The sequence below is a fragment of the Haematobia irritans genome, chromosome 5 (assembly GCF_050003625.1).
Source record: "Haematobia irritans isolate KBUSLIRL chromosome 5, ASM5000362v1, whole genome shotgun sequence".
Lineage (NCBI taxonomy): Eukaryota > Metazoa > Arthropoda > Insecta > Diptera > Muscidae > Haematobia > Haematobia irritans.
In genome coordinates this window covers 145919734-145932922 of record NC_134401.1, presented here as the reverse complement: position 1 = coordinate 145932922, position 13189 = coordinate 145919734, and the positions used below count along the sequence as shown (strand labels likewise).

Below are 13189 nucleotides of genomic sequence, written 5' to 3'. Positions count from 1 at the left end.
GAAATTTATTGTGTCTTTAGTTATTTTCATTTTTTTTTACAAATTACCCAAATATTGGTTTTGGTATTTCAATAAAAGTAAATTTGAGTCTTTTTAGAAATTGATTTCAAAAATATAGTCTATGCTAATGGTTAGCACTAAAATGACGTCGACATTTTTCTATAATTGTTTTATGCGTGCCTTAGAGATTCTGGGGTAATCAGTTCATTGTCAAGTAATTTTTTCTTAAGTTTTTTTTGCATAAAACTTGTTTTAATTTAATTAAATTTGTACTTTTTAGGAATTGATATGAACAATGTATTCCATGTTAAAGATCAACACTGAAATAACGTCGACATTTTGCTATATCTGTTTCATGTGTGCCTTAGAAATTCTGTGGAAATCAGCTCTTTGTCTTTTACATATTTTATAAATTTTTGTTTTTGCTATTTCAATAAATGTAAATTTGAATCTTTTTAGAAATTGATTTTAACAAAACAGCCTATGCTGAAGATTGACACTAAAATGATGTCAGCATTTTTCTATAACTGGTTTATGTGTGCCTTAGAAATTCTATGGCACACATAAACCAAGTTTAAATAAATAAGTTTTAAATAAATAAATCAAGATTGTGATTGAATATTTGGACTAGTTGTTACTTTTTTATAGTAAGTGAACTATCTTAATTTCAAATTCTAAGAAAAATATCATGAAACTTGTTAGCTTCTTCCAATTGAATCCTTTTGAATTTATTTTCAAGTTATTAAGTTATTTCTAAATAACTATGTTTTTTTAGTTTACTAAGAATTGATTTCGAAAAATCTCCTGGCCAAAATTCAGATTGTATTAGAGATTTTATTTATGTTTACATAACTTATGTGTGCAACTAAATTTCTTTGGAAGGATAAAGAAATAAGAGTTTTTTTTCTCTCTTTGGTATATTTTAAACATATTTGGGAAATACTAAATCAAGTTTGTGAATGAAAACTTTGCATATAAATTGAATTGAAATATCTATGTGTGTGTTTTCATGATTACATACTATGGGTAGAAGACATTTGGAATGTTTTAATATATGCTTGTATGTGGGAGTTTGTAAAGAAATATAAATTTTCTTTAATCTTTGATATTTTGTTTTATTACTTTAAATTGTTTTTGCTTTAATTTCTTAATGAATTTCCGTAGTTTTTTTTTGCTTCTGTGGTGGTTTTTTTCTTATCATGATGCTGTGTTAAAGATGTTCTTACATATGATGAACGATGTGCTATGAAATGGGCGGTGGGCCATGATAATGGTGATGATGAGTTTTCTTTTGTTTTTATGCCCAACCTTTGTCATTATTGTCATACTATTTGGTATGGTGGCAGACGCATTGAAAACATTGTGTATAACGATGACGATAGGAATTCTTAGAGAAAAAAATGTTTTGGTGCTTAATGATGGTTTTACTTAAGATATTTATGCATTTTTTTTGTTAGTGGTGGTGGTTGATTTGAGATGATGATGAAGATGGTCGTTTCGTTTTAAATATCAATTAATACCTTATAGTAGACGTAGGCATTGTCCATAAGTTTTGTTTGTTTTTCGGGACTAGAGTTAGATTCCTTTTAATGCTGGAGCTAGTGTTGATACAATTTATAGCAAATATTTGTATGAGGCCGTGTTGCTGCTTCAGATGTTTTTCTATATTTTCGAAGATAGTAGTGGCACTTTGCGTCGTCTTTACAGAGAGCTGCTGCTAGTTATAGCAATTGCTTTTCGTATTAGTAATGTGTAGGTTGTGTTTCGTAGATTGTTGTTGTTGTTGTTGCTGTTGGTCTTCTGTATACGTTGTAGTAGTAGCAGTGGCTGTAGTATTCGTCGTAATTGTTGTGAGTGACCAAACGTTTAAAGGTCACTCACTACGAAGCTTGTATAGTCCTCGTTTGTATTTGATACGGTTCTTGTTGGTATTGTTGTTGGTTGGTTGATTCTTCGTTGATTTTTTGTGTAACAAACTTTTGCGTACTGTTTGTAATAGTATGTATGTGTGTGTGTGAGTATTTCGTATGGGTTTTTGGTGTGTGTTTGTTAGTATTCGGTCTTTTAATGCATGTCAATCTAATATGAGGTATGAGTGAGATTTTCGTTAGGCCTCTTTCGCCTCTTTATGATAACTCACTCTCTCACTCTCTTTTTGTTGTAGGTTTCTCTGATTTCTCTGGCTTTGTTTTTGTTTTGTTAAGTTTCGTGCTTGTGTCGTTGGTAATTCGATAGCTTCGGCTTTAGCTCTATGGGCTACTACTAGTACACTACTTATTCGTCTCTTTCTTCTTCTTCTTTCGGACAATCGCTCCTGCTGTTGTGGGGATTGACTAGTGTCTAGTGCTCTACTGCTTCATTTAATACGATGTTTCCTGGTTATTATCTTTTATGTTATTGTTGTTTTTATTATTGTTTTGTTATGCTATGCTTCTTGGCCGTTTGCTTATAAATTATTAAGTATTGTGTATTTTGAATAGATTCGCCATAGATATTAAGCCTGCTGCTGGAGAGTTTGTTGTAGGAGGGGTATGAGATGGTCCGTCTAACGGTTTGTTGGTCGGTCGTCGGTCGGTCGTTATCAGTCGTTGTTGTAGTTTTTGGCCTGATCTGTTTGCGAGACAGACAGATTTGTGAGGATTTTTATGTTAAAAAAGCAAAGCAATTTCTTCCTCTTTTCTTTGGGATTCTTATTGGCTTCTGTTTTTTTTTTCTTGAATAATGTGGGTAAGTGGAAAATAATACCTCCCAGAAGATTTTTATTCCTAGATGTGTTTTCGTTGCTTTGGATATTTGCTCTTTTTCTTGTGGTCTATTTGAATTTTTATTTTGTCCCGTTTTCGTTGTTTTTGTAGCAATTTTAGCTTTACGGAATTTTTTTTTGCTCTCTCCCCACGTCCTCACTAACCAACAAAGGGCTGGGTGGTTGGTTGGTTGGTTTGTTGGTAGGTCGTTTTTGTATTGGGTGGTCCTATATATTTGGGTGGTTAGGTTCGGCTTGGGGGGTGTTATTTGCTCGTTGTTATTGTGCTATTTGCTTTCTTTCTAAGGGAAATTATTGATTTTATATTTTCGTTTTATATATTTTGAAAGAGCCTAACGAGAAGAATATCAGGAAATTAACACTTTTTTCCTTTGATATTAATTTTTTTCTTTTTTTTTACAATGGAGATTTAAAGCCCCTTGAATTGTTGGGGGGGTTTTGGTTTGTTGGAGATTTTTTTTTCGTTTTGTTTGACGTTTAATACGATAATTGCTTTTTGTTGTTGCGGTTGTTGTTGTTATTGTAAAGGCACCAAGGTTTTGTGAACGACGCTGCTGCTATTGCTCACAGGCACACGCACTCACAATAAAACCCGAGAAATTATGTGTATATCCTTTTTGTAAAAGGCTATTTCTTCGTTTTATTTCTTTTATTTTCTTCTAATAAACGATTCTTTTTTATATTTTTCAATATTTTTTTGTGGTGTATTTTTTTTCGTTTCGTTTGCCAACGATTGCAATCTCAAAAAGAATAAAACCTGCAACTAGCTGCTGGTAGGTGGGAATAAAACACAAAAACCGAACATAAATTTTTCACGCTTTTTTTTATTCACGCGCGTGTTTCCGACATTTTGATGGAAAAAAATTCCCTTCCCTTTTTTCACAAGCGAGATTTTTTATTGAGGTTTTGTTTTGTTTTTTTTTTTTTGCGTGCAGAATTCCTTGGTGTTTTGAATATTTTGATTTTCTTAAGAATTCTTCTGGTGTATGTGGATGTTTGGTGGTATCCAAATCAAACAAAAAAAGGAAAACGCCACTCTCGCGCGTTGCTTCGTTTCGTGTTTCAAAACCTTTAACGTTGCTTATACAACTGGCCTCACATACGTAGCTTTTTATGCTCCAAAGGCCTTCAAAAATTGCATTTCAATGCAAGGTAAATAGCAAAAGCTTTTGTTTTGTGTGCGAAAGCTTCCCTAAGAAAAAGATTCTCATTATGCATTTGTTTGTTATCACATGATACGGAAAAGAAAGCTTTGTCAAAAGCTAATGTCATCGAATAACAAAAAATATATCATATGTTCCATACAAAAAAGGATGCTTAGCATGGCAAACAATTGAGAGAGTAATGGAGTATGAGAGTAAACTCTCCTTTTGACTACCGGAAAGAGAACATTAATGTTTATTTAGCCCCTTTAGCCATTTAATGTTGTCCACAGCAAAAGCTTTTCTCTAGTCCCATCATCTTATATCCCATATAATGGTATGTTGTCTTAGGTTTAACATTAAAAGCTGTTGCGTCTGCAAATGTTGTGCCATTTTATATGGCTCTGTTGGAATTTTTTTCTCTGCTATTTTCGTTTCTGCTAATGTTTGTTTTAGCATAACACAAATATTGATTTTCCCCTACTCATATGTAGTTAACATGGCTTGGTTGTGGCTGAAGTTAACAGTATGTTAGTTGAATGAGAATGAGAGAGAGTAATTGAAGATAACTGTGTATTTGTGTCTTTTTTTTCTTCATTCATTGAGTTGCTATATTGTTGTTGTCTCTTCTCATATATTTGTTGTTGATGGTGTTTTCGTTAGCATTTCGTTTGCTAATATATGCTCATGTTGAATATTATTTGTATTGTTTTTGTTGTTGCGTTTATCGTTAGTTTGCATCCTTGTTCTCATTTAAACATTTTTGATGTTTATTGTGTGTGTGTGGGTATGTGTGTTTGGTGTTTTTGTCGGCTCTTTTGGAAAATACTCGCTGTTGAGATGGTCATACTCGTTGTTTTTCTTTAGCGTGATATTAGAGTGGGTCGTAGTGAAACAAATATAATTATGGAAGAAAAGCGTTTTCATATTACTTGAATTTTATTTTTGTAAGGTAATAATCGACAAAAAGTGATGATATTTTTGTCCTTAAAAATACCAAAAATACCAATACCAGAGACTTGTTAAGGCAAAACAAAAAAATATTTTAAAAAATTGAACCATTAGTCCAACACAAATAGAAAACTTTGCATTCCACAATCGTGAACGGATGAAACGGAAACATTCACAAAAAAATCAAAACAGAATGTTCAAGATTTCGTTCACGGCCGGTCACGATTTCATGAACGGCACTCGTTTTTCTTTGACCATGAAAAGTCTAAAAATAATCGTTAGACGTTGTTATGGCAACTCCGTTGGTAGTGCAATGTGCTAAGGCGACTGTTTACGCGTTGGGTGCAGACAACACAGGTTCGAGTCATGGTAGCGGAAATCTCTTTTGTAATTTTGTTTATAAATTCGTAACCATTACGTTTTCAGATCATGAACGCTGATTTTTATTTGGACAACGCAGGGTGTCATTTTATCGTTGTCATATTGACCCGGTTTGTTCTCAGTTTAACAACACATGTGTGTTGATTAATTTTCATGAACGGAACCTTTTGAAATTACCACGCCATTCATGATTTTTTCTATGGGTGAACATTTTTCCAAAAATTTTCTGCGGAATAAATTTTTAAAAATTAAACCATTAGTCCACAAAAAATTGTGTAAGGCAATTTTATTCCTCCGGATCATGGAATAATCGAAACAATGAACTGTACCTGAAACGGAAGATTGCCCCAGCAGCTAACCACATTTTGGGATTTTCAATATTTAAACATATCGATTTCCTGGAAAATGATGCAATAATCACATGACTATACAATGTCGGAGTATTGGGCTAAATAACATAAAAAACACGTATATCGATATTTTCGTTATACATATGGTGTTATATCTAAATATAAACCTATTTTTTTTCGGTATACATAGCTAGAATGTTAATGTGCAAAATTTCATGTAAGTCGGAGTAAACTTCTGGCCTGTGAGTGTAAATCGGGCGAAAGATATATGTGAGGGCTATATCTAAATTCGATTTCAACCAAATGTAGCACAGTTTACGACACTACTCTGTAAATCATTAAAAACTCAGAAGTCGGGCGAAATATATATATGGAAGCTTATATGTAAATATGAACCGCTTTCTTCCAAAATCGATAGGGATCTATTCTGACAACAAATACCTACATCGTGCCAAAAATAATCAACCAAAAATTTTCAGGACATTTTACCAAAAATCTACTAAATTTATTACACCATGCGCCACACTGTGGAACAGGGTATTATAAGTTAGTGCATATGTTTGCAACACCCAGAGAGAGAGAGACGAGATAGACAAATGGTGTCTTTGGCAAAAATGCGCAGAGTGGGCTCCTGAGTCGATATAACCATGACCGTCTGTCTGTGATCACATTTTTGTAATCAAAGTCTAGATTGCTGTTGTAGTCCAATCGACTTCAAATTTAGCACAAGTTTCTGTTTTGGGTCAGAATAGAACCCTGTTGATTTTGGAAGAAATCGGTTCAGATTTAGATATTGCTCCCATATATATCTTTCGCCCGATATGGACTTATATGGACCCAGAGGCCAAAGTTTTACACTAATTTGCTTGAAATTTAGCACAAGGAGAACAATCAGCACTATAGTCAAGTGTGCAAAATTTTATTGAAATCGGTTCAGATTTAGATATAGCTCCCATATATATCTTTCGCCCGATATACACTTATATGGACCTAGAGGCCAAAGTTTTACACTGATTTTCTTGAAATTTTGCACAAGGAGAACAATCAGTACTATAGTCAAGTGTGCCAAATTTGATTGAAATCGGTTCAGATTTAGATATAGCTCCCATTGAATGTGAATCACACCTAAACGCCAAGTTTTTTCCGAATTTTATTTGACATTTCTCTATTTCAGACTTACTCAATTTGAACCATGGAGAGATACACAATCCAACAACGTGTTAAATGGTTCCAAGAAATGGCAACAATGGATGATCAATTTTCGAAGAAAATCATCTTCAGTGATGAGGCAAATTTTCACATCAGTGGATTCGTCAATAAACAGAATTGCTGCATTTGGGCGAATGAGAATCCAAGAGTGATTGTCGAAAAACCAATGCACCCACAAAGAGTGACTGTTTGGTGCGATTTATGGGCTGGCGGCATCATCGGGCCGTATTTTTTCCAAAATGAGGCCGGTCAGTTACTGTGAATGGTGTTCGCTACCGTGAGATGATAACGAACATTTTATGACCCGAATTGGAAGATATCGATGTGAACGATATGTGGTTTCAGCAGGACGGTGCCATTTGCCACACAGCTAATGAAACAATGGCTCTTTTGCGCAATAAATTCAATGGCCGTGTTATCTCACGTAATGGCGATGTCATTTGGCCGCCAAGATCATGTGATTTGACACCGTTGGACTTTTTTCTTTGGGGTTATTTGAAAGAAAAGGTGTACGTCAATAAGCCAGCAACAATTCAAGAGCTAAAGGATGAGATAATTCGGCACATTAATGGAATCGAACCTCCATTATGCCTCAGCGTCATCGAAAATTTGGACCATCGGATGAAGGTGTGCCACCAAGGTCGCGGCGCCCATTTGGCCGATATTTTGTTCCATACATAATTGAGTAATACCAATATATCATAATAAAATAAAATTACAATAATTTCATAAATAGTTTGCGTTTTATTCAAAATCAACATCGGCCCTTGAAATTTTAACCACCCTTTATATCTTTCGCCCGATTTTCCGTCATATGACCACAGAGGTCAAAGTTGCGTAAATCCTACTTTACGTTAAATTTTGCACGGGGAGTAGAATTAAAATATTTAGTATGCATATCAAAATTTGGTTTAAATCGGTTTAGATTTCGATATTGCTTCCATATATATGTTTTTCCGATTTGAGCAAAAATGACCAGAAGACCCACATTTTCCTTATAAAATCGCCACTGCTAAGTCGAAAACTTGTAAAAGTGACTCAAATCTTCCTTTATTTCTAATACATATCTATCGACCGATAAATCAGCAATATACTTTTGCGAAGCTGCCCCAAAAATGGTTCAGATTTAAATGTTTCCCATATTTTTTTCCTAAATGTGATGTGATATGATATGCTATCGATGATATGCTATCGAAAATTTAGATCTACAAAGTGGGGCAGGGTATAACATAGTCGGCCCCGCCTGACTTTAGACTTTCCTTACTTGTTCTTTTTTTTAAGGTTTTGATGAAAATTTTACAAAAATGTTATTTCTTCAGAAAATGTTTTCAATTTTTATAGAAAATTTTGTCAAAATTTTAATTCTTTAGAAAACCTTGTCAAAATTCTATTTCTCTAGAAAATTTTGTCAAAATTTTATTTCTATAAAAATTTTTTTTTTTAAAAATAGCTCCTCCATGTGGCAAAGGAAAATATGTCCTTACTCCAACAAATATAATCAGAGGCTCAATTTTTCAGCCTAGCCACTTTCAAGGGGGACCAAAATCCTTTTCCACTGTATTCTCTTGATTTGGACCCGTATTCGTTTCTAGTATGATAAAATATCACTCACAGCCCTCGTATTTCTAAGATACTTTTGCCTATGAATTGGCTTATTTTATGCCTCTCAGAATTGAGAATTGGCAAAAAATACATTTTCTATAGTTTTAAAACATTCGTTTAATGTCTTATAAACGTAATGACATTTTGTTTGTAAAAAGGTCATAATATAAAAATATACCAAAATAAACTTTTAAATAAATGCAAGCAATTGAGATAATTTTTATTACAAACATTTCGTTTATATCTTTGTTATCAAAAAAATATTTTATTAATTTTTACATAAAATAACATTTACAACTTCCCTTAAAAAACAGAAATAAAAAGAGCGTTTTTTGTGTAATATATACCTGGAAAAATTGTACACATAATTCTTCAAATGTTGTTTTATTTGTTTTTTTTTTTTTATTGTAGGAAACCTAATATCTCTCATATCAAAGGCATACAAAACTGGACAACTTATAACATAGGCTTGACAAGATAAAAATCTTTTTGTTCTTCTTAATATCCCAAACATTTTGTTGACCAACAAAACTTTTGTCCCACAAAGCGATGGGAAAATTACATAGAGCACACACACAGAGTACACCCTCTAACCTTGCCAAATGGATTTTTGACCAAATTTACCAAAAATCTCAGCACAAAAAAATACAGAGAAAAGCCATGAAGGATTTTCATACACACACACAAATATATACGCATTCAATTCATTGACTTCATTTGCAGATTTGCAATGAGATTTGTTTTTTTTTTCGTTCGCATAAAACGAATATCAGAAACGATGATGACAGCATAAAATCATGGCAGCACTAAAGCATTTTCCCTTGAACTCATACCAAACAAAAAGAAAATATTATTGCCAGCAAGATGGAAAGAATGAATGAAAATGAAAACAACTAAACTAAGAAATAGCACAAAAAAGAAGAGCGGAACACAAGCAGCAGTAGCAAATACCAAAGAAACACAAAAAACACTTGGCATCCCTTTTGCTGTTTGCAAAGTTGAATTTTGACATCCTCAATCTCGTTGCTACATTTGGTGTTACTCAAACAAACATTCGCTATACGCTCACACACATACACACCCATATTCTTGAATGAGACTTTAAGAGAAACTAGTACAGTTATGGTATGATAGAGAGTATATATGTATATGTTAGGGTAACCTATTGTATATGTACGAGAATGTGTAAAACGTGAATGGTTCGGTATTATAAAATCCTTTTAAGATTAACTTTTATTTAATGTGCACAAGGATTAAAAAAAGTTATGTATGAGTATTTTGTTAGTTGTATCTACTATGTGTGTACGAGAGAGAGAGAGAGAGAGAGAGGGGGCTATGATTCTCTACAAATGAGTAGACATTCTCGAAACTTTGAATATGGGGTAATTTGAGAAAAGTTTGTTGTTTTTTTTGGTAGGCCTCAATATGAAGGCATTCAAATTTGATTTACAATTAAATTGAAACTATAATGAACAGACTTAATTTTGCTTAATGCTGGATACCTAAGCCGTGATGGTTTAATAGAAAACAGAATTTGTTTATCCAGGGCATGTTCCAAAATGTGCAACACTGGTAATAAATATTTACTGATGTGGTTACTTGTGACACTCTACCACTTTGCAAAATTTAGAAAATGTTCGTTAATTTTAGAAAATTTTAACTAAACTGTATTGCAAACGCTGATGCCACGTGGATTAAACTAAACTAAGTAAATATTTGTCGACAATTAGAAGAAAATTTATTAGGCATAATTTTTTTTTTCACTTGTTAAAAAATTTTCGAAGATTGATAGAAAAACTTGGAGTTCAAAATTGCATAATTCCCCCTCCCCTCCCAACCACTTGTTTACTTCATTTAACTACCGTACACAGAAAAGTATCAAAGTCAAGAGGGGGCCACCCCATTGCGATAATTTTTGAAAATTGGACCAAAGTTCTGCGATTAGGTGTGACCTCGAGCCAAAGATCCGCTACTATATTTTTCGATATTTGGTCAAGGAAGACCATGTTAGAGACCATATTCTAACACTACGTACCAAATATCAACCGTATCGTATGAATTTTTCTTCTCCAAGAGGTTCCGGAGGTCAATTCGGGCGATCGATTTTATGGGGACTATATACAAATATGGACCGATATATACCAATTTTGGCATGGTTGTTGGAGACCACTTTCTAACATTACGTATACAAATTTCAACCGAATCGCACGAATTTTGCTCCTTCAAGAGGTTCCGGAGGTCAAATCTGTGGATCGGTTTATATGGGGGCTATATATAATTATGGACCGATATGGACCAGTTTTTCCATGGTTGTTAGAGACCATATACTACCACCATGTATCAAATTTCAACCAGTTCGGGTGAATTTTGCTCCTACAAGATGCTCCTGAGGTCAAATCTGGGGATCGGTTTATATGGGGGCTATATATAATTATGGACCGATATGGACCAGTTTTTCCATGGTTGTTAGAGACCACATACTACCACCATGTATCAAATTTCAACCAGTTCGGGTGAATTTTGCTCCTACAAAATGCTCCTGAGGTCAAATCTGTAGATCGGTTTATATGGGGGCTATATATAATTATGGTCCGATATGGACCAGTTTTTCCATGGTTGTTAGAAACCATATACTAATACCACGTATCAAATTTCAACCGGTTCGGGTGAATTTTGCTCCTCCAAGATGCTCCTGAGGTCAAATCTGGAGACCGGTTTATATGGGGGCTATATATAATTATCGACCGATATAGAGCAATTTTTGCATGGTTGTTAGATACCATATACTTACACCTCGTACCAAATTTCAACCGGATCGGATGAATTTTGCTCTTCCAAGAGGCTCCGGAGGTCAAATCTGGGGATCGGTTTACATGGGAGCTATACGCAAAAGTGGTCCGATATGGTCCCCTTTGTAATACCATCCGACCTACAACAATTACAACTACTTATGCCCAGTTTCAAGTCGATAGCTTGTTTCGTTTGGAAGTTAGCGTGATTTCAACAGACGGGCGGACGGACATGCTTAGATCGAGTATGTATTTCACCACGACCCAGAAAATATATATACTTTATGGGGTCTTATAGCAATATTTCGATGGGTTACAAACGGAATGACAAAGTTAATATACCCCCCATCCTATGGTAGAGGGTATTAAAAGGCCGATTAAATATGTATATTATTCAGTTTGACAAAATTTCCTATAGAAATAAAATTTTGACAAAATTTCCTATAGAAATAAAATTTTGACAAAATTTTCTATAAAATAAAATGTTAACAAAATTTTCTATAGATATAAAATTTTAACAAAATTTTCTATAGAAATAAAATTTTGACAAATTTTTTTTTTATAGAAATAACATTTTAACAAAATTTTCTATAGAAATAAAATTTTGACAAAATTTTCTATAGAAATAAAATATTGACAAAATTTTCTATAGAAATAAAATTTTGACAAAATTTTCTCTAGAAATAAAATTTTGACAAAATTTTCTATAGAAATAAATTTTTAACAAAATTTTCTATAGAAATAAAATTTTGACAAATTTTTTCTATAGAAATAAGATTTTGACAAAATTTTCTATAGAAATAAAATTTTGATAAAATTTTCTATAGAAATAAAATTTTTACAAAATTTCCTATAGAAATAAAATGTTGACAAAATTTCCTATAGAAATAAAATTTTGACAACATTTTCTGTAGAAATAAAATTTTGACAAAATTTTCTATAGAAATGAGATCTTGAACAAAATTTTCCATAGAAATAAAATTTTAACTATAGAAATAAAATTTTGACAAAATTTGCTATAGAAATAAAATTTTGAAAAAATTTTCTATAGAAATAAAATTTTAACAAAATTTTCTATAGAAATAAAATTTTGACAAAAGTTTCTATAGAAATAAATATTTGACAAAATTTTCTATGGAAATAAAATTTTGACAAAATTTTCTATAGAAATAAAATGTTGACAAAATTTTCTATGGAAATAAAATTTTGACAAAATTTTCTATAGAAATAAAATTTTGACAAAGTTTTCTATAGAAATGAAATGTTGACAAAATTTTCTATAGAAATAAAATTTTGTTTTGTTTTTTTTTATTGTTGGTTTGTACAATCATATTTGATCTCAGGTTAAAAACCATTGCGTTGACTAAACTACATGAGTGGCTTAACCAACAGAGGAAAAGAACAGAACGGACGGATATGCTTAGATCGAGTCAGAATTTCACCACTTCCCGGAATATAATTACTTAATGGGGCCTTAGAACTATATTTCGATGTGTTATATACGGAATGACAAAATTAATATACCCCCCTATTCTATGTTGGAGGATATTAAAAGCTATCATCATTGCATTCATGTGAATTTTAAAAATAACTACAAATCCTTTGGATTTTTTATTATCTTATCCTTCGAAATGTGAAGGATATGGTGAAGGATATGGTTCTTCCCTAAAAATGAGATATTTTTTAAGGAAATAGTCTCTTAGTTTTAAAAACTCAGGAAGGCGCAGCTAAACGGACCGGGTTCGGCTAGTTAAATATAAAATTAAAATTGAAATTAAAATTATAAATAAATTTAAAACTGAAATAAAAATAATACTAAAATTGAAATAATATTAAAATTTAATTAAAATAAAAATTAAAACTGAAACTGAAAAATTAAAATTTAAAATAAAATTAAAAAGAAAACAATTAAAATTAATATTTTAGATTTAAGTTAATTACTATTGAATTTAAATGTAAAGGTAAAATTAAAATTACAATTAAAAAATACTAAAATTAAAA

At 32.2% G+C, this 13189-nt stretch overlaps 1 protein-coding gene across 9 annotated transcripts in view; it reads right to left on the bottom strand.

Annotated features, from left to right (window-relative positions):
- The window catches only part of brp (ELKS/RAB6-interacting/CAST family member bruchpilot), a 345910-nt gene that overhangs the window by 142023 nt on the left and 190698 nt on the right, over positions 1 to 13189 (bottom strand). Inside the window, exon 1 of one of the 9 annotated variants that reach the window (XM_075313346.1) lies at positions 1521 to 3831. The exons of the other annotated variants lie outside the window; for them this stretch is intronic. Coding sequence (XP_075169461.1) covers positions 1521 to 1547 — 27 coding nt within the window. The 5' untranslated portion in view covers positions 1548 to 3831. Of the gene's footprint in view, positions 1 to 1520; positions 3832 to 13189 lie in introns of those variants that run through there. 9 annotated transcript variants of the gene reach the window in all.